Source organism: Eschscholzia californica, unplaced genomic scaffold (genome assembly GCF_041429995.1).
Source record: "Eschscholzia californica isolate CP2 unplaced genomic scaffold, dmEscCali1.0.p SCAF_2, whole genome shotgun sequence".
NCBI lineage: Eukaryota > Viridiplantae > Streptophyta > Magnoliopsida > Ranunculales > Papaveraceae > Eschscholzia > Eschscholzia californica.
Window position 1 is genome coordinate 65177403 of NW_028238309.1, and position 27214 is coordinate 65204616.

The 27214-nt window shown below is 35.3% G+C and overlaps 5 protein-coding genes across 7 annotated transcripts; 2 read left to right on the plus strand and 3 right to left on the minus strand.

Moving 5' to 3' along the window:
* Window positions 1–4115: 4115 nt before the first annotated feature.
* On the plus strand, window positions 4116–6017 carry LOC147560385 (thiamine thiazole synthase 2, chloroplastic-like). The gene is made up of 3 exons (XM_086662566.1): window positions 4116–4983; window positions 5215–5519; window positions 5655–6017. The coding sequence occupies exons 1-3, from the start codon at window positions 4380–4382 to the stop codon at window positions 5820–5822; spliced, it is 1077 nt and encodes a 358-aa protein (XP_086518692.1). The 5' UTR covers window positions 4116–4379; the 3' UTR covers window positions 5823–6017.
* Window positions 6018–9583: 3566 nt separating this feature from the next.
* Window positions 9584–11028, minus strand: LOC147560386 (putative dolichyl-diphosphooligosaccharide--protein glycosyltransferase subunit 3B). The gene has a single exon (XM_086662569.1). The coding sequence runs from the start codon at window positions 10856–10858 to the stop codon at window positions 9821–9823; it is 1038 nt and encodes a 345-aa protein (XP_086518695.1). The 5' UTR covers window positions 10859–11028; the 3' UTR covers window positions 9584–9820.
* A 940-nt stretch (window positions 11029–11968) lies between these two features.
* LOC147560387 (rab GTPase-activating protein 22-like) lies at window positions 11969–17008 on the minus strand. Of its 2 annotated transcripts, XM_086662567.1 has the most exons (11): window positions 16400–17008; window positions 15778–15873; window positions 15482–15585; window positions 14735–15024; window positions 14319–14441; window positions 14090–14178; window positions 13759–13864; window positions 13535–13632; window positions 12932–13186; window positions 12700–12783; window positions 11969–12319 (listed from the first exon to the last, which is right to left on the minus strand). In XM_086662567.1, exons 1-11 carry the CDS (start codon window positions 16490–16492, stop codon window positions 12299–12301), a joined length of 1359 nt encoding a protein of 452 aa, XP_086518693.1. In that variant the 5' UTR covers window positions 16493–17008; the 3' UTR covers window positions 11969–12298. The 2 variants fall into 2 exon arrangements, with proteins under 2 accessions (XP_086518693.1, XP_086518694.1); XM_086662568.1 differs by lacking the exon at window positions 11969–12319 and having other exon boundaries at window positions 12688–12783; window positions 16400–16980.
* A 2454-nt stretch (window positions 17009–19462) lies between these two features.
* On the plus strand, window positions 19463–21008 carry LOC147560388 (early nodulin-like protein 9). Its single transcript, XM_086662572.1, has 2 exons — window positions 19463–19761; window positions 20341–21008. The coding sequence occupies exons 1-2, from the start codon at window positions 19557–19559 to the stop codon at window positions 20829–20831; spliced, it is 696 nt and encodes a 231-aa protein (XP_086518698.1). The 5' UTR covers window positions 19463–19556; the 3' UTR covers window positions 20832–21008.
* Window positions 21009–21253: 245 nt separating this feature from the next.
* LOC147560389 (protein disulfide isomerase-like 5-4) lies at window positions 21254–27211 on the minus strand. Of its 2 annotated transcripts, none has more exons than XM_086662570.1 (15): window positions 26836–27211; window positions 25689–25779; window positions 25354–25448; window positions 24972–25029; window positions 24530–24717; window positions 24305–24362; window positions 23745–23785; window positions 23562–23636; window positions 23221–23277; window positions 22978–23044; window positions 22700–22837; window positions 22141–22365; window positions 21844–22002; window positions 21640–21717; window positions 21254–21554 (listed from the first exon to the last, which is right to left on the minus strand). In XM_086662570.1, the coding sequence occupies exons 1-15, from the start codon at window positions 26874–26876 to the stop codon at window positions 21477–21479; spliced, it is 1449 nt and encodes a 482-aa protein (XP_086518696.1). In that variant the 5' UTR covers window positions 26877–27211; the 3' UTR covers window positions 21254–21476. The 2 variants fall into 2 exon arrangements, with proteins under 2 accessions (XP_086518696.1, XP_086518697.1); XM_086662571.1 differs by having other exon boundaries at window positions 25689–26140; window positions 26197–27104.
* Window positions 27212–27214: the final 3 nt, after the last annotated feature.

The following is a 27214-nucleotide window of genomic DNA, read 5'->3' on the forward strand; positions in this document are numbered from 1 at the left end:
TATTCAGCAACTAAGCCAATATCAACAGATAATAAGGATCAACAAAATGAAGCACAAGTTGTGAAGGACTCGAGTTGTCTACCTGCATAGTTGACCAAAGATGTCGGCTTTACTGGAAACCAAAGTAGGGGAGTCAATATGGGGTCTCTTCCTGTTAGTGAACCTATAGCTACAAGATTGTCGTGGAATACACATTTCTTCCTCATCTTGAGTATGTTACTTCCTTCTCCTTTCTTTGGTAATGAGTTTTCATTGTAAAATTGTGAAGACATCCTCATTTCTTGATCCAGTCATCTAATAGTGAAATAAATTATTTGGTTTGTCATAAAAGTTAGTTTCATGTTCTCCTCAGTCCTCATTAACATCCTTCCCATTTTAGATATGTATATCTTCCTCCTGATCGGAACGTACTAACGAACATCGTGAATGTTCTTATTGTAGTCGCTTGGCTTCACACAAAGGTTGAATCATTAATTTTCTGTACGACACACTAACTTTACTTATCTGTTATATTATTTTTTTTACCTCTTTAATTGTTTTCATTTTAAAAAAATTGTAGGTTACCACGAACATCGTGAATGTTCTTTTATCCATATATTTAGTTTAGTCTTGTTATGTTTAAGTTTAAAATTATTCAACAATTCCGTCAATGCAACTCCTTATTTTTGTTCAGTTACAGTTAAGAAGGTCGTCTTATAGCTACATTGGTCTGATTGAGTTGTCGCTTAAATTTAATGTAGGTTATCATGGTGCCATAAAATCAAGTTGAAACATTTGGTGCAGCAAAGGGTTCTTTTATCCATATATTTAGTTTTCCATATATTTAGTTTAGTCTTGTTATGTTTAAGTTTCAAATTACTCAATAAATCCATCAATGCAACTCCTAATTTTAGTTCAGCTATAGTTAACAAGGTCGTCTTATAGCCACATTGGTCTCTTTGGGTTGTCGCTTAAATTTAATTTCATACGCATTTGTATGGATGTTTACAATCACCATAAGTAAAGAACATAACTAAAGCGTTTTCGTTTCAAACTCAATAGGACAACAAAAGTACTATTCAACTACACAAGTCATTAGGTATTTTATTACACAAGACATAGAATCTTTAGTATATTTAAGTACTTTGGTCTCTATTACTGTAATTTAAATTTTTTATTGTTTCCGTCAAGACATAACACATGATCAACTGTAATGTCTATCTTTCGAAACTGGTCACGTCCGGTGCTACGCCTTATTGGGATGCTACATATAACCTTCTAATCCGTTAAAGTGTAGTCTACTAAATTTCTTCGTCTTTTCCCACAATTATGCATCATCTGACAATCATTGACATTTATCCTTCTTGATACTCTAATTATTCACGTTACGAACCACAACTAAACAGAGTGTTGTGGGCAATCTACAACTTATAACGCAATTTCTTTATATCTACAGGTCACTTTAACGCTAAGTTAACTACTCCATGCCTTTTATAATTGGTAATGGATTTTTTTAAATACCTTCTTCTAGAACATTAGATATGGAAACGTCACTTGGATTGTTTGTTCTCATTACAGTCTACATGTCGCTAGAATAGATTTCTTCCAAAATCCACTTGAAAGTTTATTTTATGTAACTTTTTCTAGGGATAGATATGTATTTCATTATTATTATTTAATTTACCAATTCTGTAGTTTTGAATTTTGATTATTGGAGAAAATATATTTCCAACTAATATCTCAACCATATGGAGTTTGACTCCACTTTTAAGGTCGCAAAGTCTTTACAAACCCTACATATTAATCGGTTAGCGTCCGAATGGTGTTTCTTTCATTCAAATCCAAAAGAAAATTTCATCTATAACATTTTGTCACGGAACACCATAATAGTGATTCTAAACCCATATAGGTATAGTTGTTACCCATTAAATTTCGCCTCTTTTTCTTTCTTCGTGAAAATATTATATCTTAATGTTTTGTTATATTTGTTTCACTTGATTTATTTGTGTATTTGAAATTTAAGATCATGAATGTTTGGAAGAAGTAATACACGTTTTCTTTCTTCAATTAAATTTAAAAATTTCAGAATAATTATGTTGACATGGTTAAAATTTCTATTTCTACTCTTGAAGGATACTGATTCCGAAGAAGAACTCAAGGAAGCTTTCAAGGTTTTTGACAAGGATCGTAATGGTGTCATTTCAGCTGCAGAGATAGGCCCTATTGATTCATTTATATATTTGTATGATCGTTATTTGTTCATTTTATTATTACAAAAACAATACAAAATTGGGTTCTTCATACTTTGTGTACATTGTGGTTTTGCATTTTTTTTCTTAAAGGTCTATAATATATTGACAATGGTGTAAAGAGTGCACCAATCGAGCAAAGAGCTCTTACATCAAAATTTATAATATGTATTACAGAAGACACTAAGTTATCAAAATATTTTCCGACCATTGGAAGATATCCTATCATAATAAATTGTATTTGTTTTTTATACCAACATGGAGCAGCTAAGGCATGTGATGACAAATCTGGGAGAAATTGACTGATGAAGAAGTGGGCGAGATGATCAGAGAAATATATGTGGATGGGGATGGCCAAGTAAACTATGAGGAGTTTGTGAGGATGGTGTTGGCCAAGTAAACAGGATTACGCAATGTGAATCCAATTATTTTCAATGGTTTTTCTGTCTTTAGTTCTTATTGTGAACGAGGTGATGTTGACAAGTTTGCTTGAAAATACCTGTACATGTCTATTGGTGGCACAAATCTCCGCAGATTTATTGTTTCTCACTCTAAAACCTATCATCATGAGCTTTGTTGAACAATTTCAGGATGGCTGCTATAACTTGAAAGTGTGCCTCTCATCCTCGGCGATTTATGGCGTGCTAATGGCAGATTGATGCATATCTTTAAGTTAATATTGTGGTGTTTGAGTTTCAAGTTGTACCTAAGTCTGCAACGTGTAATCTTTCCAAATTCGGAACGCCCATGGTTGTACTAATTGCTGCTTAACAACATGTTACGTATGCCCTTCCTCTTCATTGAAGTATAGTCTGCTAAATTTCTTCTCCATTCTTCCACCCTTCTGCACCTCCTAACAATTATTTACTTTCCTTGCAAGTAATTGTTTGTGTGAAGACAACTAAGGAGAATACTGTGACTGATCATAACTTATAACACAATTTTATTATGTCTACAGGTGAATGTAAAGCAAATGTTTGTATTTTATTCTTATTATTTACTTTTTTCAACTTTGTAGTTTCAAATATATCGAAGAAAAACAAATTTAGGGGATTTCTCAAGCATACGGAGGTTGGAGTTTACGTTTGAGATTCGAATTTCATTATAAACTATAGATATTCTTACTTTACTGTCTAATTTGTATTTGTTTTATCATGTACATCACATATACAACTTTGTTTCGACAAGATGATATTTTTATTGTTGGAACACAAAAACGAATAGTTCTCAACTCATTTATGATATAATGTATTGTATCCATAGTTACATACAATGTGTTAGATAAATAAAAATTGTAACCAGTTCTACGTATCTCAATTTCATTTCCCCAATATTTGAATTTCATAAGGGGCATTGCCCCCGCACGTAGTGCGGGGGTTATGCCTAGTACTTAAATAAGTTACATATAGTCAATGTGGAAGATCATATCTTGTAATAGCCTTTAAGGGTCCGATATAATATTCTAGGATTTTGTTATGACCTTTAAAGATCCAAGTATCTGTATGTATGACAGTAAAGTGCTCTCTCAATCGCCATGTTGTAATTTGATTTTCTATTCACATGATGTATCAAAGCATGTAAGATGTTTGGATTCCAATCCATCATTAATGAAATGACAGTTTCTTTTTCAAAATAAAATATATTTAAAATAACCAATTAAATGTCAAGTTCACCATTAAAAAAAACCGAAATGGGAAATAAAACAAACTATAACCATTGTAATATTAAAAAAAAAGACTAATTATAACCATTTGGTATTTTAGAGCTATGAAGAAACCAAATCCAAAATATTATACTAAATTTTTTTTTTTGATGAGAGCAAAATATTATAAAATATAGAAACTAAATCTAAAATATTATAAAATATAGAAACCAAATCTAAAATATAATGTACATGTCTTTTTAAGGGAGATAACCAGCCAATACCTGATCAGACAATCCTAATGGTCCTGAAGACCTGATCTAACAAAACACACGGCCCGATTTAACCGTTCATTTCTTATCAACATCTACTCACAGATATTTCTCTCTCTCACAACCACCTCATTTTTGCTTCCTTCCTTTATAAGTACCAACCTCCTTCTCCATTTCCATCTCACTCACTACCCAAAACCCTAGAAATTCTCACAATCACTCTCTAGAATTCCAACCATGGCAGCCATGACAACATCTCTTCTCTCATCAAAACCCAAATCACCATTCCTTGAAAAAGAATCATCTTTCCATGGAATTTCCATCCCATCTTCAAGATCATCAATTCAACCAATCCGATCAACCAACAAAGCCACCACCATCTCAATTTCTGCATCCAACCCACCTCCATATGATCTTCAATCATTCAAATTTAACCCCATTAAAGAATCAATCGTTTCTCGTGAAATGACTCGTCGTTATATGATGGATATGATTACTTATGCTGATACTGATGTTATTGTTGTTGGTGCTGGTTCAGCTGGACTTTCATGTGCTTATGAAATCAGTAAGAACCCTAATGTTCGTGTTGCGCTCATCGAACAATCTGTTAGTCCTGGTGGTGGTGCTTGGCTTGGTGGTCAACTTTTTTCCGCCATGGTTGTTCGAAAACCAGCTCATAAGTTCTTAGATGAATTGGAAATCGAATATGATGAACAAGATCACTATGTTGTTATAAAGCATGCAGCTTTATTTACTTCAACTATCATGAGTAAGCTTTTGGCAAGACCTAATGTCAAGCTTTTCAACGCTGTAGCTGCCGAAGATTTGATCGTCAAAGAAGGTACTCTATCAAAGCAATAAAAAATAGTCCCACGTAGAAAAAGAGTGTTGTAAAAAACCTAAACAGACTTTTGACATAAATCTTATGTGGCATGTCCTCATCCATACTTCTGATTATTCTGATTTACAAAATTTTAAATCACGACAAGGCACATAGGATTCCTACTACTGTCTGCATGGAGTATCATTTAATATTATATAGTTAACATTTTTTTGTTTACCTTGTTTACAGGTAAAGTTGCTGGTGTTGTTACAAATTGGGCTTTGGTTTCAATGAACCATGACACACAATCTTGTATGGATCCAAATGTTATGGAATCAAAAATTGTTGTTAGTTCTTGTGGACATGATGGACCTTTTGGTGCCACTGGAGTCAAAAGATTGAAAAGTATTGGATTAATTGACAGTGTTCCTGGAATGAAAGCTCTTGACATGAACACAGCTGAAGATGCCATTGTTAGGCTAACCAGAGAAATTGTTCCTGGTATGATTGTTACTGGCATGGAAGTTGCAGAAATTGATGGTGCTCCTAGAATGGTAAAAAAAAAAACCTTATCTTATAATCTATTCAAATTTTGATTTTTTTTCATGTGGGTATTTGAAATTTGATGTTAAAATTATGTGGGTAATTGAGATTTGATGTTTGTGAAATTGGGGTTTTTTTTTTTGAAGGGACCAACATTTGGGGCAATGATGATATCAGGACAAAAGGCAGCACATTTAGCATTGAAGGCATTAGGTCAACCAAATGTGATTGATGGAAACTACAAGGAATTGGAAAATATTCACCCAGAACTTATCCTTGCTGCTGCTGAAGCATCTGACATTGTTGATGCTTAGAGGATGAAAATCTAGATTAAGAAGTAGATGAACAAGATGAAGATGAAATCATCTGATGGTTCATGAATAAGTATTAATAGTAAGGAAGGTTTGCTTGTGAGTGTTTTAAGTGATGTTTCAGTTTGGGTTTTCGACATCTTTTTTGTTGCTCTTGGAATGTTAAAAAAGTATGCAAATGGTGTTGTACTGCTATTATCCTGTTTTTTTTTTTTTGGCAAGCACGGTCGTTCATGAAATTTTTAGGGGAGTTCTCAACCAAACTATCTCGGGCTCTCAGCCAAAATGGTTTATCAATGGCCGATATACTTCATGTTTCCCTTATATAGTAGAGAATAAAACATTATGAAAATCTTAACGATTAGTAGACTATTTCAGTCTGATGTCAGTCGAGATATTCGGGCGGTTCCTTAGTATCACCCCAAGGCCCACAAAAGATTGTGAACATCCTTTAGTGGGTTTAGTGGTCATGACTTTTCTTCTAAAAAATAACCTCTATCTTCATCTTCGCTATTACAATCATCATCATCAACACATATCCACCCTCGCCGTTATCTCTCTCTAGCTCTCTCTCTCTCTTTCATCTTCTTCACCATTTTCCCTACTATGTCGGTGGCAGTCCAAAGGCTGATGTCTCGAAGAAAAGGGAAGACGGGGAAATGGGAAAAATGGTTGTAAGATCCAAGTCGTAAGTAACTTTTTCTTCAAAATACGTCATTAGAAGTGTAGGTTATTAAAACTACAAGTTCCGTGAACAAAAGGCTATTAAAAATGTTGATCTGGACGAACACTAGAGATGGAGATCATGAACATATATGATCCCTTCTGTTAAAGACAAATAATATCACAATAATGTTGGTGTAATCATTTTCACATCACTTCTGCTTCAGCTTTATAACTTTTTCTATCGTTCGTATCAACTTTCGAATAAATGCGCATCTTCTGATACTAAAAAACAATAAGGACAAGATGAGTGACCCGAAATAATGAAAAAGAAGTGGAGGACCTATTCTAACATCATCAATAGTATTACCCATTATTCCTCTTTATAAAGAATATGCCACAATCACCTATTTACTTTTTTTTTTCAGTTGAAAGATAATCTCTATTTACTTGAGAACACTTTTTAGTACAAGTTGCAAGAAAATAATGAAAGGGGTTGGACCAGTATTATTAGGGGGTAAAGCTATTTGGCAGGAAAGACAGAAGCATCAACAACCCAATGCCGATCCGGTTGAGTCTCATTGGTCAGGTCATTTCTTTCTATATACGACTCGCTCAATGAACAACCGACCACATCAGTATTCGATCGACTATATTTTTCGAGCGAGATAGTATGTTTTTATTATTGGGACCACATTGCTTCGGCCCATTAGATGGTGTAAATTTGTGTGTATTTTTGTGCACTCAAAAGTACCTAAAGATCAACTTTATTTCAATTGAGATTGATAAGACCTTAAATGAGTGTCAAGTGGGCTAAACATAATCCTTATTGTTTAATTCCAATTCACTTATGTCCATCCATATAAGTCAATAACTTTATAAAGTTAGGATATTTTGTTGCATCAACATGATTTATCAGACAATAAAAGTGAAAAACAAATAGGGAGGATACAAATTCATGATATTGTTTATTTGATTCCTTTTGTTATTGTAAGTAAAAGTAAGTTTTCGCTCAACAAAAAAAAACAAAAAAAAAAAGTAAAAGTAATTTTTACTCTTCCCTTAGAATTTATTACATCATTAGAAGGATATATATTTTTATTTTTTTGTTGCAAACTTGAAGATAACATTATATAGAATCCTAGACAAACCATGACACTGGAACTACTGTGCCTTATTTGATACATATGAATTATATTCATTGTGGACAAATTACAGTCTGCAAAATTAGAACCCAAAACCTCTTGGTTAAGAGTGGTACAATCTTTAGACTACAAAGAACTCAAACATTCATTCTGAATTTTTTTCCTCTTATTTGAATAAACGTGTATAACTCGTGTTAGGCACAACCAGTAGTTTTATAATCTTAACTGTCAGTAATAAATTCTGGGGTTGTATTCTTTTTTTTGTTGAAAGGGTTGTAATCTTAACTATTAAAAATAAATTTGGGATGTATAATCTCAACTTTGAAGATAAATTTGGGAGATTTAATTTCAACCCTAGAGATAAGTTTTAAGGTGTCTTATCAATTGAAAATATATGTTTTTTCTGTGTTTGTCTTTCCTCTCCATTGTTGTTTAATCTTATTCACCTTATTGTTGTTTCAATTGATTCATCCCTATTAATAGTTGGATGTGATTTGTAATGGCGAAGGACAATATAATTATTATTTTTTGGTTATTTTAGACAATGGATTGACTTGAAATGATCCAAAATCAGTTTGTGTCTGGCACACGACAATAAACATTCTTAAATCTAACTCCGATCTCAAAGTCCAATTTGAGAGATGCAACTGAACAAAAGAACACCTTATATTAGAAAACTGGTCCGAGGTACAATGGGGCGCAATGCTAGCTTCAACAGATATGTTCAATAACTAACACCAAGCATTGAAGTATAATGCAGCAGTGACATTATGTAAAGTAATAACGACAATGCATGTAGCAGACCACAAGAAGCAATTGCTGAAATTGTTTCTTGAAGTGAGCGGTGAACCATATGCCGACCTTCTGTCTGATAGTCAGCATTTCAAGTTTTAGTCGAGTCATCAACCAAATCAAACTAAGCAATTTGAAATCAAAACAAATACTTACTGCTAGAAGTATAGACAATGGGTACAGGCTATCATTGACGCATATAGGGATATGACTATCGACTACCTCTAACAAAGGCTTACTATTTGTTAGAGAAACTTCAATTGAGGTAAATTCAGTTTATAATGAAACGTGAAAGTTAGGCACCTACTAGTTGCAGACCAAGTACAAACACCATTCTCTTATGGCCACAGGCCACTCCTTGACCATATCAAATATGCCGATGTCGGAGACAGACTGAACATTGATCTACTACTACTGTTCAAGACGTTAGTGAGATCAAAAGAGTAGATTACCTCACTAGCGACCCTTTTAGAGGCGATTTGTCCATGTCGTGATAAAAAATGTGAACAAGGACTCAGAAAACTCAAAAGTTACTTCTCTAAGAGTTCAAAAAACAAGTTTCTTTTTGAAACTACAATAGGATACATAAAGAATAACATTAGTAGAAACCATTCAAAATAGAGATCAGAACAAGAAAAGAGGATTCTCACACCTCGAGCCATCTTGCCGAACACAAGAAAACAAAGGAAGTCTTTCCGCAAGGGTCTTCCAAGTCCCAACTATAAAGGGAAACTGTATGAGAACGTTTTATAGTTCATTCACTGGATGTTCTATCTCAATGTTATCTAGGGCATTTAAGATTGTACTTACAAACTATTGGTTGATTAGCTAGTTTAGGAACATTCATTGACAAAGAAGTTGGCCGAATTGAAATGTAACAACAGGTTGAGAACAATTCGCTGAGGGTGGAGCATTGTTTGTCCCACATGCCGCGAGAGTGTCCAGAGCCTAGGCTATAGGTGCATACTCAAGCTTAGCAAGTGACGACTTTTGGGTGGGCTCGTGGAGCCTTCGTCGAGAACAAAACCCCGTACCTGTGGGCATCGGCCGCCAAAAGTGGGGACAATGTCGTTAACTGCCAAGGCTTGGTGCCTCACAAGTGGTATCAGAGCCTCCACAGACAAACTAAGTTAAAATTGGATAACAATCTAGATTCTTAGAGACTTTTAATAACATTCAAATATTAATCTCATTCAGATCATGTCTTAATCGTACTAAATTTCTCTGATCATACAAATTCGAACTAAAAACAAATTAACCTACAACATAAGATGTTTCGTTTCTATAGTCGAATACTTAGAATCCAAAGTTCATAACTTTCTTAATCGAAAACATGTTAAAAGTAGTACTAAGACGAGATTATTACCTCAAAAGAAGATAAAAACCAATACTTGTTGAATCTCAATTCCAACTTGAAGGCCAGTATCCATGAATCCCATATCCAGTCTTCCAATTATCCAAGTAAACAACTTTCTTAACAGCCCAAAATGAAACAATTAGAGCAAAAACCATGAATCCCCTCTGTAAATTCTTGCTTCTAACCCTAACAAGCAAATGGGTAGCAAATGCCAATAACAAACCCACCATTGTGTATAGAAATCCAACTGTAAATCCTTCAGCTCCAAGTTGCATTCCTGAACCTTGATAAAAGAAAACAAGCTTCGAAGGATCGTTTCGATCAGTCAAAAACATTGGCATTTTCCTAATTATATTGAACATTGCCCCTGAAACACTAAAGAAATAAACAAAAACTGATAAAATTGCCCATAATACTGGTTCATGAAGAAGGGTATTTCCAGCAAGAATTCTCTTGATAAGAAATGGGGATGAAATCAGTAAAGCCACAATTAGAAACCCTATTTGTTTCTTTGAAATCATGGGTGGACGTTCAATTGTTCCAACAGTTAGTTTTGTCTTTGATTCAACAAATTCAGCCATTGATTCAGCCATTCTAGAGAAATCATTTTGATCCATTTTATCAGAATCTCTGAAATTTTTGATTTGAGGAGTAACAAGACGAATATGAGGAAGGGTATTAACTTCAAAGAGAGAGAAACTATTTTGAGATTCTTTAAACTCAATATGAAAAAAGAAGAGTTTTGATTGATCTAGGGTTTCTTTATTGTTGTTAATGAAGGCAGATGAAACGAGATCGAATTCAGATTTGAGTTCTTTAAGATGAAGTTCTTGTTTATCATGAAACTGAACAGCATCAAAGAAGATAAGGACAGAGTAAGATCTCTGTTTAGCAGAAGTTACGAAACGAGTTAGGGTTTGATCATTGAGATGGATAACACCTGATTTGGATCTGGATTGTAAGTCTAGAAGTTCAGCGACTCGGTCTGAATCTGAATCAGAAGAAACGAGGGAAATGTTGAATGATGAGAAGAGGATGAAGATGAGTAGAAGATGGAGAGAGGGTTTTCCTTTGTTCATCATTTTTTTGGGGGGTTTGGGAGAGAGTCTGGTTGGGGAGTCGAAGAGAGAGAAGAAGAAGAAGAGAAGACGAGAGGAAGTAGAGAGAGAAATTGAGAGTCGTTTTGGGGGAGACGACTTGTTGAGATGGGCCTACAATCGGCCCGTTTCCATTTTAAGGCTTGTTTCTAACCCACTTTGATTTCATAGTTAGATCAAGCCCATCTTAAAGGGGGCCTCATGTGAATCTAGGTAAGTTCTAATCGAAAAAAGCCTTGTTCTGTGGAGGATCTATCTCGTGTCTGGTACCGCATGGTTCCACCGTGCAAGAACTCCAAATCATTTTCTTGAATTAAATTGTTATGGGCATACAAGATTTTTACCAAGCCCACATTTGCTAAAGCCTACAAACATTACTAGTAGACAAAGAATAAACAGTGTCCCTTTCCTCTATTTATTCTCTCTTTGACCTTTGTGGCTTTGCATGAACTTTCATGGAGAGTTTTAGAGTCCTCAACAAGAATTTAGGCGAAACCCTTGATCGAGAGCTGCCAGAGAGGAATGAAGGTGATGAAAAGAGTAGACAGGGAGATCCGGAGATGAGATATGGTGATGGTGGTATAGGAGATGAAGATGGCGAGGAGCCGAGGAATATGAGTTTTCCTTCTTTTGGAAGCAGACATATGATCATTCAACCCCCTTGGGATTTGGTTACAAGAGGCGCCTATAGAACATCTCATCCTAAAAAAAAAAAAAATTAAATGCCTTTCAGCGATGCTTTTCAAATAAAAAGGTGGCGGTTTGAAAATGTTGCTATTAGTATAGTTTTGGCAACAGTTAAGTTAGTTATGAGTATTGTGGTCAATGAAAATAGAAAACAACCGAAATTTAAAATTCATGGATCAAATGAAGTACTCCCCGACCGTTCTACCAAACCCTAAGCCCTAACTTTAACTAAACAGTCTCATCTTTCTTCGATCGGGGTTTAGGGTTTTGGAGAAATGAACCTGATCCATCTTCGGTTCTCGACCAAAAATAATAGTGTTACCATGAAGAAACACACAAAATCCCGCCAAAAACGAATCGAAGTAGTGAATGAATTGAATAATTATTCGGTAACAAATCCAGTAGATAAAAAAAAACAAAAAACAAGATTTTATTGAAGCTGAAGAAACTTGGAAGAATCAAGCTTTCTGTATTTCAACATTCATTACATAAACCAATACAAATGGTATAAAAAATATAAATCTTTTCGACAATAAAACTTACAACATGAAACTCGTAAATACACACAATGACTTCAAGCTCATTCTTTTTCGCCTTTTTGGATCCACTTAAGTTGATTTTGTACTAAATGAGTATTTATACTGATTCCAATTCATTTTGTTTAGCGTTGAAACTTCCCGATATTCCATTGAGTAGGTGGAAGGTTCTACTTCATATCTTCAGATTGTCTCCTCTGATTCAAAGTTCTTTATTCTTGGCCTGCAGTAGAATGGACAGTTTAGACAGAGAGGGGTTTTTATTCTCGTCTAAGTCTGACTCGTCTGAATCAAATTGAACCAAACTCAACCATTCAGACAACTAAGACATCACGAGTCGGACAAAAACTAACACAATCTGAAATCTAACTCAGAGAAACTAAGAGCACTCTGACTTAAAAAAAAAAAAAAAAAAAAGCACTACTTAGAGAAACAAGCTCTTTAGCAAGAGTACATCATGAATAACAAACTCACAAGTGGATAAACTCACAGATTCGTCACTCGAATCCAAGAAATTATATCGAAAAGTTTAGTGCTACAAATGAAGCAAATATGATGAACTTTATGAACGAACCATAACACGATAATAGGTCAATTGATTACCTTTTTGAGATACTTCTTATGAAGCTTCATTGCCCCAGTACACGCCTTTTTTGCATCTAAATTCCCAGTTATGTCATTCAATATCTAAGAGACAAGAAAAATCACAAGTTAATATAGAAGAGGTATTATATCGTCTTAAACTCAGAATTTCATTTTGGTTCTCATATATATATTCGAGATCACTAAAGATATTATACACAAATTTGCGAAGTAATTTGTGCAGTATATGTACCTTTACAACATCGTCTAGACCACGTGCTTCAGTCATTAGTGTCGAACTCTTTGTTTTCAAGACGCTAGCAACAAGAAAAACTGAAATAGGAAGCGGAGCTTCGGAAGTCTTTGCTCCACTCTTTAAATTCTCTCTTTCAAACTTCCCTAATTGGCGTGACTTTGATTTTCCTTTCACCTCCTCTTTTTCACCGACTAACTCAGGATCTTCGTACATATAGAATATATCTGGATCGTACTCCAAAGCCCACATCATCTGTACAAGGTTCAAAACATGGTATCAGAATATCAGATAATATGAAGATGGGCAAAAACAACAAGTTAGGATTTTTTTTTCTTGTTTTTTTCGTTCTTCTGTGGGTTTTTTCGGTCTACCTAATTTTCTTTAGAAAGTCAACATTTGTAACAACCTAAGCCTTAGCAATTAATGATATTGTTTTCCACCCAGACCCAAGTTCAACAGTTAAAGGGGTTCGGTGCATGCTCAAAGAACCCACCCAAAAGGCCTCGACACTACTAAGCTTAAGCTCGCACCTGTAGCCTAGACTTAGAACTCTCCCCGAACTGACATCGGATATTACAACATTGAAGTTATCTCTCTTACCTCCCAAAGGTACAATGAATCGCCAAATGAGAACTCTCGACGGAACAAAACCATAAGCATACGGAAGGCGAAGAGATAATCACCTCCACCTAGTGCATCTGTGATTCAAGCACATAAGATATGTTTGCTTTCTAATTGTACAAAAAGAATTAGGCAATTTTAAAAAAGAAAGAAAAAGAACTAGAAGTAATAAATTTTAAGATATGTAAATAGAAAAAAAATACCCAAATGTTGATGAAGCTTTGGATCAATAACTTGAGTAACTGATGCCAAATTATTAAGTTGTGTCTCCACCCCGACAGAGCTCTCTGTGCATCTGAAATTTCCTCGCTTTAAAATTTTCAAATAACAACACAAATAATAAGACACATGAAATATAGTTCGGAAAAAGAAAAACGATAAACAGAAGCTAGTGAAGTGAAAATAGGTCTTCGGTTACTCATACAAACAACTATGCATAATTTCTTGTATTTGATTTTTCTTTTAGATAGATCGATAGTTAAATGAATGTTAGATGTGGGCAAAAAGAGAGGATTTCGGATAACAAAAGATTACCAGTCTACGCATTAAGCGCTCAAAGCACCAAAAAGCATCTGCTTCATCATCAAGAAGGATTATCATAGGAGAGCAAAGATCACTCATTCCTGATTAGAAAATATCATAAACTTGAGGACCTTATCACAAAGTATAAACAAGAAAACAAACACTAAGTTCGAATAAGAGAGGCGCCAAAAACTCATTGAATTTCATGGCAAAAAACATAAAACTTATTTTAGTTACTCACCTTGGCAGTAGCCCACATCAGTATCTATCCAGGCATAAACTGCTAGAATATCCCAAAGCTTCGACAAGTTCTCCTTTTTCTCATAAAATGCTAATGTTCTGTCGGTTCTTAGAACATCGAGACCTAGCATACGTATAATCCACAATCAACATATGCTCTAACTTAAATACAACTCAGAATCAACATAAGACCTCATACAAGTATAACCCCCAATCAACTCAGCGAGTCAGCTGGATCAGACTCGGGGTGGGCAAGTCTCCCCGAGTTACTCGCTGAACCCTTGACTCGGGGGTTCGGCCATGGATATGCTAGGACTCTCTAAGAGCTCGAGCAGATCCCCGAGTCCAACTACATAGCTTAGAAAGTTAAAAGTTATTCATCATGGCTTAAATCTGCACAAGTAAAAGAATGCTTACCTATTTGATGAAGTGTTAACTTCCACTGTATTTCTTTCTTATCTAAGAGATTATCATTTGGGGAGCTGTTTACATCTGATTCATAAGTTGGTGTGTTTTCAACTGACTCGTAGCTAGTGTCAACACGGTCGTCCTCGTCTGGTACTTTACTTGTACTTGCTTCTAAAAGAACCAAAGGATCTTGAATAGGCTGACCATCTTCAGTGATCAAGGGTGCTGTTATGATCTTGCCACTTCCAACATGAGGATCCATCTGCCGGCAAATCTCTTTCCACGTTGCATATTGCACCCTGAAGTCTCAATGTCAAATTTTCAATATCAGTATGTCCGGGATTTCTTGACTTAGGATAAAAAGGAAATGCAATATCAACTAGTAACTTTATGGACATCCGATAGGTAATCGATAAATGCTACTTCAAAAAGTTCATGCAAAAAAGCCAGTCATTGAGGACTATTCACCTTCCCAAATATTTGCAGGTTAACCAAATTGAGGGAAAATGCCGTATTGAACTCAAGTGGCTTTAGTGGCCAAGAACATAAAGCAATTGTCTCAAAGAATAGGATTGTATATGAGACCAAACTCACAAAAATGTCGAGTCTCAATTCCTATTATTTGCAATTCAAAAGTTACTATCATGGGTATTTTTTTATTATCCCGTATCAAACTCTTTCGCTCTTCCAAACCCTTGTGACAAGCACATACCGTATCATAGGTATAGCTTGAAATAAATTGAGGAAAGCAATTACCTTCGACGTTCTCGTATCTCTTGGCGATCTTCATAAGTGCTCTTAGGATGATAGCAACCAAGTAGGTATTCCCAAACTTCTCCTCTAATTGATGGATGAATACCCTATCCATTACAAATTTCACGACCATTATATAATTGTATAAATAAACTATCAAGACTAACCACGAACTCCCACCATTTTAGTCCTAATCGAAAACTCAAACCAATACAGGTTTTATTTCATTCATCTAGCAAAATAACTTCGTCTAATTCGAAATGTCTTGTCATTTTAGAAAGAAAATGTAATAGACTTACCCCTCGTTGGATTCGGCTAAGTGTCCTGGCTATATCTAGATAACCTTCTGGACTAAATGCAGCCTGCCATCTCCTTTCACTCAGAGTTTTCCCCGCCTATATAAATAAATCGATAATGGGGACAAAATACAAAGAATCGTTACAAATTCAGTTTAAAAAATTAAAGTAATGAAACAGAGTTTCCAATTCCCAGATAGTAATATTTTGACACACCTCTATTAGAACAATAAACCAGAATAGAAACAACCAAAATTAGCCATCACACGGCAACACAAATGATTTATGTAAAGTTTGGTCATAAAACTTCTTCACAACGAACAATGGCACGTTCATATGTAAGCACTCGGCGCACTCTCCAGAAAACCGAAAAACGGAACTACCCCCTTTACATTGACAACGCCCCCTTATGAGACTACGAGAATATAACAAAAATATGCCGACCCACAATTATGGCTTTTTCGGGTCACACGTTGGGTATAATATTGGTTCATATAACCTATTATATTATTTCGAATTCATTTGGAAAATTTCCCTAATCACAATAATAACACTATAAACCCCCTAAAAAATGAAAAATTTATTTCGAAACACGAAATATTCACATAGATTATCAATAGAATACCTTGATTTTAAACCTAGTTTTGGGAACATCATCAATGCATTCAGGTCTAACTTCATAAAAAGAATCAGTAGGAGCTCCTGGATCCCTCCACATTCCGACCACCACTTACAAATCAACAATGTCTCCAAACAAACAAATAATAAGTTACAAAATCAAACCCCTAATTTTATTGTGAAAATCCCAACCAGCAAGCTCGATCTGTACCCCAAGAAGATAAAAATTATATGATTAAAATTACGTTTTTGAGCAAAATCCAAGGGGACCCAGATCGGCTGCTGGTGAGATAAAGATGAATTGACTCAAAAATTAATCAAAAACAAGGTTTAGAGAGAGAAAGGGTAAGTGCTAATGGTGGTGAGTGAAAATGGGGGTTTTTTGGGTGGTGGGTAAATCAGGAATCATGAAGTGGGTTTTGTTCTTGATCTTCCATTTCATTCAATAATAAAGATGATAATGAAAATGGGTTTGAGATTAAACAGACCCTTTCTCTCTCTAACTTCATCTTCTTCTTCAAATTTGAAGTTTATTTCTGTCTTTTAAGATTTCTTCTTCGTTTTCTTTGGGGTCGTTATTTTGTGAGTGAGTGGGAGAATTTTGCGCGCGAACCATATAAGATAAATTATCTTAATTTAGTTTTTTTACTTGTTTTCACTTTGACCTTATTCTTCTCTAGATTTCTCATTTTGTTGACCAATAATATTGTCTAATTTTAATCCTAAACCCTAACCCTAAAATGTTTTCAAAACCAATCCCTTCTCTTGTTATTTCTATTTTTTTTTACTAGTGATTACAGTTTCTTTCTGTTATAAAACTTTTCTGCAATTGCGGCCTCCAGAAGCTTAGCAGTTAACGGTATTGTCTACGCTTAGACACTTCAGGCCCAAGCTCACAGGTATGGAATTTTGTTCTCAGCGAAGGCTCTTGACGCAGCGGAAAACTAATAAAAGAGTCTTAGATCTTCGTCTAAAGACTATAGAACCGAAATTGATAACAAGAATACTAAAATACTGAATTTTATTGATTGAATGAATGACTGAAACAACTTCTAAGCCCTCTTTATATAGACCTAGGGTTTCCTAATCTTGGTCAAACTCCAATAGCAACTCCTAATAAAATAAAATACTAGAATAGTAGTAATCCTAAACTGATAACAATCCCAAAAATAGAAAAAAAAACTAGTAAAAGTTCGTTTTGAGGCCCTAAACGATGGAATTTGCCCCTCAAAGTGGGTCCGTTGTGGCGAAGCTACAACGAATGACCGGAACGCTATTTCGCACCATCCCTCAAAATTTCGTCCAATTCCGACACCCGTAGCTTCGGTTTTGGCCGTTTTAGTCTGTCACCTTTGAATTTAGCCGCTTCTATTTCATCCATGTATTTCTCGGCCAATTCCTCTACATCAGCTCTACACTTTAGACACTCTAGCGAGCAGGGGTGACTGCCACAATCCCCCACCCTCAGCGAATAGCCATCCTCAGCTCTGATATCGCTTGTGATTTGCCCCCATTTTTACGGGATTTTGTTCTTGATGAAGGCTTCACGAACCCACCCGAAAGGCCCCAACACTTTTAAAGCTTGAGCGTTCGCCTATAGACCATTATTAGGACACTCTCGCGACCGATGTGAGACATCGTGATAGTTATAGTATGTCTTCTCAAATAAAGATATAAAGAAGTTGTTGCTTTTATTAATATTGACCCAAGATGTCATTACATCATTGCATGGCAATATGCCATGGATGCATCATGATCATATTAAATCGTAAATTGAACAAACTCAATTCTATCATCTCAAAGACATCTTGGGCCATCATATGGGGCATGAGAACTCATTTATTCCTACATCTTCAATAAATAATGAATTTCGACTTCAATAGAAATCGAATATAGAACATCTGGTATGCTGATCAGTACGTGTCCAAGTGTCTAACCACTACACCAAGTGGCGTTGGACAAAAAATGATTTAATTTTGATATGATTTTTTTTACCAGGAACCCAAGAGTCATTGCATCCAATATTGCATGAATACTCCGTGAACAAATACACAAATTGAATAAGCCTAATAACTGCCATCGTTATAGACATTTTGGACCTTTAAAAGTCAAAAAAATAATAAAGATGGTTTTCACAACCATCTTGAATTGAACTCATGACCACCATGCGTTTCAAGTAGATGCACGACTAACTGGCCAAGCAGTATTTGACATATTTTGAAATGAATTGCCAATCACCATATGATTTTTGAATTATCTAGGCAATTTTTGCTAATTACAAAAGAAGAAATATTTTCCTATATTAAACCTATTTTCTCAAGCAAACACATATGCACCCAACTTTCCCTGCATGCTACTGTCTCTTTGATTAATTTATTCCAGATAGTACTCAATTAGAAATTTGTGTATCTAGATTTTATATCAACAGGCATCATTTCTTCAAGAACACTTCTACTCAAAACTTGTTCCTAAAGCTATCTACTGGCTAGTACAGCTTGTCTCTCAAAATGGGTTTGGGTTATTCACAATAACAAATTAAGAATAAGGTCCAATTTTTCTGTTGGTCTTCGTCACAAATCAAGACATCGAGAACTATTTCGGGCTCCAGACCCTGTACAAGTGCGAAATATACTGTGAGAACTTCGTACAAATTTGTGTTAATTCATGTACGTTATGCAAAATTTATTCTGTGAAAAAAATCATTTAGACCTACACAAAGAGTTTTTATATTACGAAGACTCTAAAAGATGGCCGTTGGAATCAGAAATTGAGGATTCGCCTTTTTTATTTTTAAAGTTTGTAATGATTATATTTGGAGCTTGACAACCATTATGGGTTTTAGTTAACTAATCTAATCTAAAAACATAAAAAACAAATTCTTTCTTCCTTAGAATGATGAAGTAAAGAATAGCTTCAAATATAAACTACTCCATAAATAAGGTACTAAACAAAAAGGTAATGGAAAAAAGGGAACTTTGAAACAACTAGTCACTGCCTATATGCTTTAGACTAGAAGTTAAGGAAAGAAGAACAATGAAAAGAAGCAAAAGCTTGCCTCACTCTTGTAGTTTATAAACTTCATCTCAAAATTCCTACAAACACAACCCAAGTTTCATTTTCCTCTACTCTCTCTCTCTCTCTCTCTCTCTCTCTCTCTTCCCACAATGAGGTTAAATCACAACAAGAATGGATTAATGCAAGGTTTGGTATTCTTAAGTGTTGCATTGTTGTTGATGGAAAGAACATCAATTGTTAGTGCAATGGAGTTTAAGGTTGGAGGCTCAAAGGGATGGACTATACCTTCACCAAATGCATTTACCTATAATCAATGGGCAGAGATGAATAGGTTTCAAATTGGTGACTCTTTATGTAAGTTTTATAACACAAATGTCATTAACTTGCATGCTACTATCTACCAAGGGAGATTTTACAGGGCAAACAAAGGCCCTCCCTCCTCAATGATAATTTACCAAGTAAAATGGTTCATGGGGAGGCCTTTTAACAAAATTGGGGAGGCCTTATAAAACTTCCCATCTTCCAATTATGCTGCTTCTACTCTAGCCCCATATTTGACATAACCATATGACCGTTTCCGAGTGTGTCTATAGGCACCCCTTCATTATGCTCTTGGGCGTCTTTCTATCTTCGCGCCCGACAGAAGGGGGCGGTCCTAGGGCACTCGGAGTGCGCCTACTCTGTGTTGGGCTTGAACAACATGGATTAGGCCCTGTCCGAGGCCCACGAGGAGTGCCAAGAGAGGAATGAGCTAAGAGCAAAAGGATGAGGCACCTTTAGAGGCGCCCTTCTATTTATCATTGTAGTGGGATTAAAGAAATAAAACATAGGGAGTCATCAAATAGAGGGTCAAGGTGGGAGTGGATATAGTTTTATTGATTCTCAACAAAGTTGCATACTGATTTTATGTTTCTTTGTTTTTTTTCATTGTAGTGTTTGTTTACGACCCCGATAACGACTTGGTAATGCACGTAAACCAGGACGACTATACGAACTGCAACACTGCAACACCACTTGCAACTTACAGCGACGGGAACAGCTCGTTTACCTTTACCAATTCGGGCACATATTACTTCATTAGTGGGATTAAAGAAAACTGCATCAAGAATGAGAAACTAGTTATTGTAGTGATGTCAGATCGAAGCAATCACTCATCAAATCCAAACCAAACAATCCCTTCTTCTCCTTCACCTTCTCCTGATATTGGTTCTTTAGCTCCCCAACCTTCCGGTTCAATCGAAATTGTTCCAGCTCCAGCTGGTGAACAATCACCTTCAGCCTCACCAAGTAATACTATCCCTTCTTCAGCTCCTTTTGGACAACAGGCTCCTTCTTCATCTTCTTCGTCGTCTACGATAAAAATGGCAAGTTTAGTTGCTTCAGTAGGAGCTTGTCTTGGTTTCTCTCTTCTATTAGACCTATAACAAGGTTTATGAGATTGATAACTTAGGTCATTTTTTTTTTTGCTCTTCATATTTCTTCTTCTTCAATGTGTGGATTGAAATGGGTCTAAGAGATGGGGGTTTGATTTGGTTGATTTGACTTGATTTGTTGCATTTGACTGTAATTGTTCAAAATCTTATAAAATTTGAAATTTCATATTATTGAATATTGTAGTAGGTTAGTGTTTGTTTGTTTGAGTCAGACGATTTAGATTCAGAGAATGATTCAGATAATGAGTAAATAACACCACCTACTTCTAATAGCATAGAAACTGTTGAGTTTGGAGAGTTTTTTAATTTCAGGATTTTCGATCTTCTTACAGGTTTTCAAATATAAGAATTTCCTCAGAATTTGACGGGGAAGAAAACCCCTTTCAACGGTTGAATCGAAGAGACTCTGCATGTTAAACTATAAAGTCATTCTTCTATATTATCAACTAAGAATATCTTAAGGTTACATTCTTGTGTTTCAATGGTCTATCTCGTAACAAAAGAAAAAAAATGATAGTTCATCTCTCAAGGAACATTTGCGGATGAGGGCGTTACGAGAAAATGCAGAATCATTTCTAAAGTCGAATCAGAATAACAATTAGAGTTTTATTGCAGCTTGTCATCTATAATTTTATATCAAAAATTTTTGCCTAGCTCAACTTTCTTCACGAATCTCATTGTGTTGTGCAATATTGAATCCAATATCCCAGCAACCTGAAAAATTAAAGGAATAGTGTTCAGAGTTGCAGAATTTATTAAAAATGAAAAGTTAGAAAAGAAGATATGGATTATGACGAACCGTGAAAACACCCCCAATAATAGCACAGACGTTTGTAATGAAGTGCGAGAATGACTTCGATGTTTCTACTACTAAAACCTGATTAAAGAAGGAAATATAAGTCAAGTCGAAAGAAGGAAATATAAGTCAAATAAATATATATATATATATATATATATATATATATATATATATATTTCAGTTGTTATTGCTCAAGTATCTAACCTGCATGGGAGATAGCTCGAAATGGAATTTAGCAACAGGAACATAATGACTCTGAGCTAGACTACTGTGGGCCGTGTACTCGTACTCCTCGACTAATTTATGCTCCCGGGAAGTTCTGGATATGACCTCTGTTTTTACCACTTGAAGGTAATGTTCAATCTGCAAATTTACGAAGATAAAAATAGATCTAGTAGTGTTCTAAATGACAAATTTTGTCCCAATTCAGACATGTGAGTGTAAAGAGAGAAAACGCAGATTATGATGCTAAAGGAAATTCTCATATGTTACAGAACTTACAGTAACATTGGTATTTCCTTCTCCATGATTACTAATATATCGTTGACCATTTAATCTGTCATTGTTTCGACCAAGATAAGGCGTCAATCGTTTAAGTTCAGCCAACACTCTTGGAGTAATTATCTTGCCAAACGAGAGATGGTAGATGACATGTGACATGTTCATTTGAGAAGGATCGAAGGAGTGAGAACCTGAACGAGCTGATACCATGATATTACCTGGGACCTGCAAAGTACAAAGTTATAGAGTTTAAATGTTGTTTGTTTTCTTTCTCATTTTCAGATCTGAAGTCCGACTCGAGATTTAAGTTCGAATTAAAAGTCAATTATCTAAAATAACTATGTGATCCAGACTAAAACCAGCCAGACTCGAGCAACTTAGATTCAGATCATTCAAACTCAGACGAGACAGAATCAGATATATTGCACCAACTAGAACATAGAGGCAAATAATAATGACGAACGTGAAGTAACCAAACTAAAAATGGTTTTTCAACTAGTACACAAAAGGGCATAGATTGCTGCTTTAGAAATATGGACCTGAAAGGTAGACAATTTACCTTCTTTACCCGTACGAAACCTTCGATTCTGCACCCTCCAGTGGACGGAGCAGGCCTCTTTGTGTTATTATCAGATTTGTCTCCCAAGGCTAGTCTACGGCCCTCCAACTGTACAGGTAGAGCCAGAGCTTCCATGGCCTGCAATAGCAAAAGAGTCTTTCTTAGAAATAGCCAAAATTTAGCAAGCTCCTTATTTGACATGGCATTTAAATGTACATGAACATGGAAAACATCAAATAGACTACTGAGTATCTTATAACTTAAAAGAGTATGCGTACCTGGACTAGGCTCTCTGTATCTCGCTCTCCGTAGTAGGATTCATGATCATGGTGTCCGTGTTCATCCCTGAAAAGGATAGAAATGTATGGAAGGACATAATCCCATAAGACACCAAATATTGTCAAGAATTTAATGAAACTATAAAAGAGAAACACGTATAGCAGTGTGGAGGGTTCAGTGGAGAGAGAGAGAGGGAGAGAAAAGATGAAATAAATTTTAAGATATGAAGATAGCCATTTTACCTAAGGTCACTTCCTTTGCGGAAAATACGAATAGAAGGATATCCCTGGATATGATTTCTGTACATCAATCAAGAGTTCATGTTAAATATATTATAGAAGGCTATAGACAGTCTAACACACCAAAAGCAATGTATGCAAGACGATATTATGTTTATACTAAAGAGAATGAATGGAGTAGGAAGAGTTATACACTGAATGAACAAAAAAAAGCAAAGGAAAGTTGGAAATACAAAATTAGGGTCATTCATGATTTAATCAAGTTACGAAGAGAACCTGACTTAGGTGTTCTTATTCAATACAAGTAACCCTTTTTAGGAAAAGAGACACAATTTAGAGCATACCTCCTGCACAAATCGCCTTCTTCAGTACAATCAACTCTGGCCAAGAGAATGCGTCCATCCATGTCAGGATCATATCTGAAAAAATATAGTCACAATATACGTTAAGTAAATAACTCCAACAACTTAAAAAAAAAAAGAAAAATTGATATAAGAAATGATAATAAAATGTGTAATTGAACAGACCTCTCTTTTATGATCTGAGCTGTTTTCTCCCACGAGGGTTTCTGAGTTAAACATCCAAAAGTGAGGTCGTAATAAAAATCCAAAAACTTGTACAAGTGAAGAAATAACAAATTGCAACTGTTATATCCAATGCAAGTTATATAATAAAGTACAGTCACTGGAAAATCCTATTCTTCCAAAAGCTACAATGAAGTTATTGTTCTTCTTCTGGAGTGGCCCCATATCAATGAAGTGATGAACTATAGAAGATCAATTTTGTGTCATTAATTTTCTGGAATTAAAAGAAAAACAGCATATCGGACATATTCACAGATACTGCAAGAATTTTGAAATATGCATGCGAAGTGATAATACTAAACGAGCAACTTAACGTTAACTATTCATTATGATGCAAGGAGAAAGTAAAATATTAATCCGGAACTCATCATTAAGCAAATACAGAAAAGGTGAGTGGTCTTGCTTATAGGAGAAATATTCCTCTTCTAGGTACTAGTATTATCATCGGAATAATTTTAACAAAAAACTTAGAACGATGGAAAATATGATTTAGGACGACTTACCAAGCGATTACTCCAGTAGCACCAAGGAGCATAAAAATTAACAACCAAAACTGGATATCTGTAGAAACAGGAAAAAAAAAGTTGTGAATAGAAGAGAAATATGAGTGAATCATATAGAAAATTAAAAGATAAAAACCTACCATCACGATTATTAAGAATATGCAAAAACTAATGTCATCAGATAGTAAGGTGAAAGGGGCGAACAAACAGTTTCCAAGAACTCACTGATGTGTATATCTATCAAAACTTTCAGTTTTCAGTTTAACTGAGCCTTCACCGTATTCTCCCTCAGCTTCTTCATCTCCATGCTTTGTAACCTTTGGAATCGGTCCTGGATGATACTCAGAACCGGTTGGATTTAAGTTTGGATCTATTGAGAACTTACGGATTGTTTTTGTTATATTCAACCTGTTCTGCGAACATGAGGACAAAGGTTCAGGTTTTGATTCATATAAAATAGAAATTACCGAGTCTAAATGCAACACAAAGAAACTGAGGTTTTAGTTTTAATAAATTTATCTACTAATTAGAACAGAAAAATATCAAATATCTTTACAAACGCGTCAGGTATTCAATATGTTTCACCAAAACCTGTGATATAAACTGACCAGAATTGCAATTTTCAGAAACAATAATGAATGGGCTGAAGGAGAAAAAGAAGACTTACTGTGCCTAACACGTCACTCACGTCAAGTGATGCAAATTCACATGAGAGTGCTGGAAAACTAAAACAAGAGATCACAAGAAGGTGAGATACCAATAATAGTACGAGAAATAAAGTCCATGCTAGGATAAAGGCAGAAAAAAGCCACAGAAAGAACGTATGTACCAAAAAATTCTAAGTAAGCTGGATTAAGTGAAAGTTATTCTCAACGGTACAATTTTAAAATAGAATTATCCAACTAGTAAAGGGTAAAATCTCAAAACAACATACTAACTAAAGGTGGAAAGGTCATCTTAACAAAAAAAAACTAAAGGTGGAAAGGTCATTCCAATATGGAGAAACTAGTGCAAAAAATACCATCAGCAGTGATTCACAACGACAGTACCTGATATTTAACTGAATTCGCAAAAATTCTCCATCTGAACTATTATCAACAACAACTGATGTAGTCGTGTTTATTGTCAAATAATCATTCAGTTCCTGGAAAATGAAAATTGTTATTTATATAATTGTGAGAACAATCATGAGCAGCATTTAAAAATTGCCAACTTGTCTTGAAACAAGTAACAAAAACACTTTATATCGTGTGATAGCCATCACAGTGTAATGGAGAAGAAGTGTGAATCACCTAACCAGATCTTCTCCAACACTAAAAATCATTTTCTCAACAAATAAGTAACTTTTTGTTCAATGGGTGTCGAAGGACAAAAGAAAGCTTACCATTCCGAATAAAAATGTCATGGCCAAGGCAGCTATAATGGATAATCCTGCACCTGATAATGACGCCTCGGTTAAATCTCTAGGAATTTTCCTGCAGGTAGACAAGAAAAAAGAAAAGGGTAAGATACTATTTAATATTTAACTAAATACACATAACAAGTAAGAAGCATAGCTAATCAAATTACACAATAGCGAGGAAAACAAAAAGAGTTCATTTGGACCAAATCTGCCTCGAAATAATGTTTGATCATGACCAGGTGTCTGCTAACTGATACCTACTGAAATAAAAATGAAAGGAGTGGGTATTAAAGTTGATCCGCTCCCGGGGATGAGAGAAAATGTGGTGTTATAGAGTCCCATTATGACCTGCCCAACCCAGCCCTCTCATACTATCGTTGGCTCCTCGCAATTCTCCCTTCAACACAATAACACCAAAATAGATAGGAACCAAACTATCTCACGATGTTTTAAACCCAACTCACGAACCACTTAAATCAGAGCGAACAACGAACCTTGATAGTTGGGACCTTCTTCAACCCCAGGATGTCTACATTGAGGTGACAAACGACTTTTTTTCATCCATAGAGCAAGGGACCTTCCAATGGGGACTTCCAGATCACTATGTCCGACTTTCATCTCGTTTCGACAACTCAGTTCCCATAATGTTTTCAATAATCCATACAAAATCCATAGCTTGTCCAAGATGTTTAGGTTGTGAGTACTGATTAGCCAATAGATTAAACCCTACTTAATTCACCCTATACACAAACTAATTATTCCTTTTCATCTTTTGGGTCAATTTACAATGTGAAGTCAAATGGGTAAAGGAAAAACTTGTACACAGCTTTGGATCAATGTAAAATAGAGAGAGGGAAACTACTAATTCATTCAAAAAGTAGTTCAAATTGAACAAAGAATTCATCCTCTCTTAGTCAAGAAATTACCAGTCCACATCAAAAATCACATTACTAAAGTTAGAAAATCAAACCCTTACTATAACTGAGATACCAGATCTATAAAATTACACAAATGAATTCACATATAACAAAGAATTAACGACAAAACTAACAAATTTAACGAGAAAAACAGATCTAAGAAAAAAAACAGATCATTTAGGAAGATAGAGAGAGAGAAAGAGAGATCTGACCTGTAAAAATCGACCGATTTGATCTTCCCAGAGGATAACATTTTTACAGTGGTAGAGTGATAGAAACAAGTTGAACCACAAAATTAGGGCAGAGAAGATCTTTTAAAGAGAGAGAGAGATTTCTGGTGAGTTAATGTATATTGGGATTTTGAGGATCTGGTAAGAACTGAAAATGAATGGGGGAAGGAGCGGGTTGGTCCCGAGTCCCGACTCGTTTTTTCCGTTACTTCCGGTCCTAAAATCGAAGAAATTTTTCAACTGACAATATCACGAATCGTCAACTCCTGTTGTCCACGTTGTCGATAGTGCTGACATAAACTCTGCAACTCTCGAGGTTCGATTTATAGAAGAGGTAAATCAATTGTATTTATTGAACTTA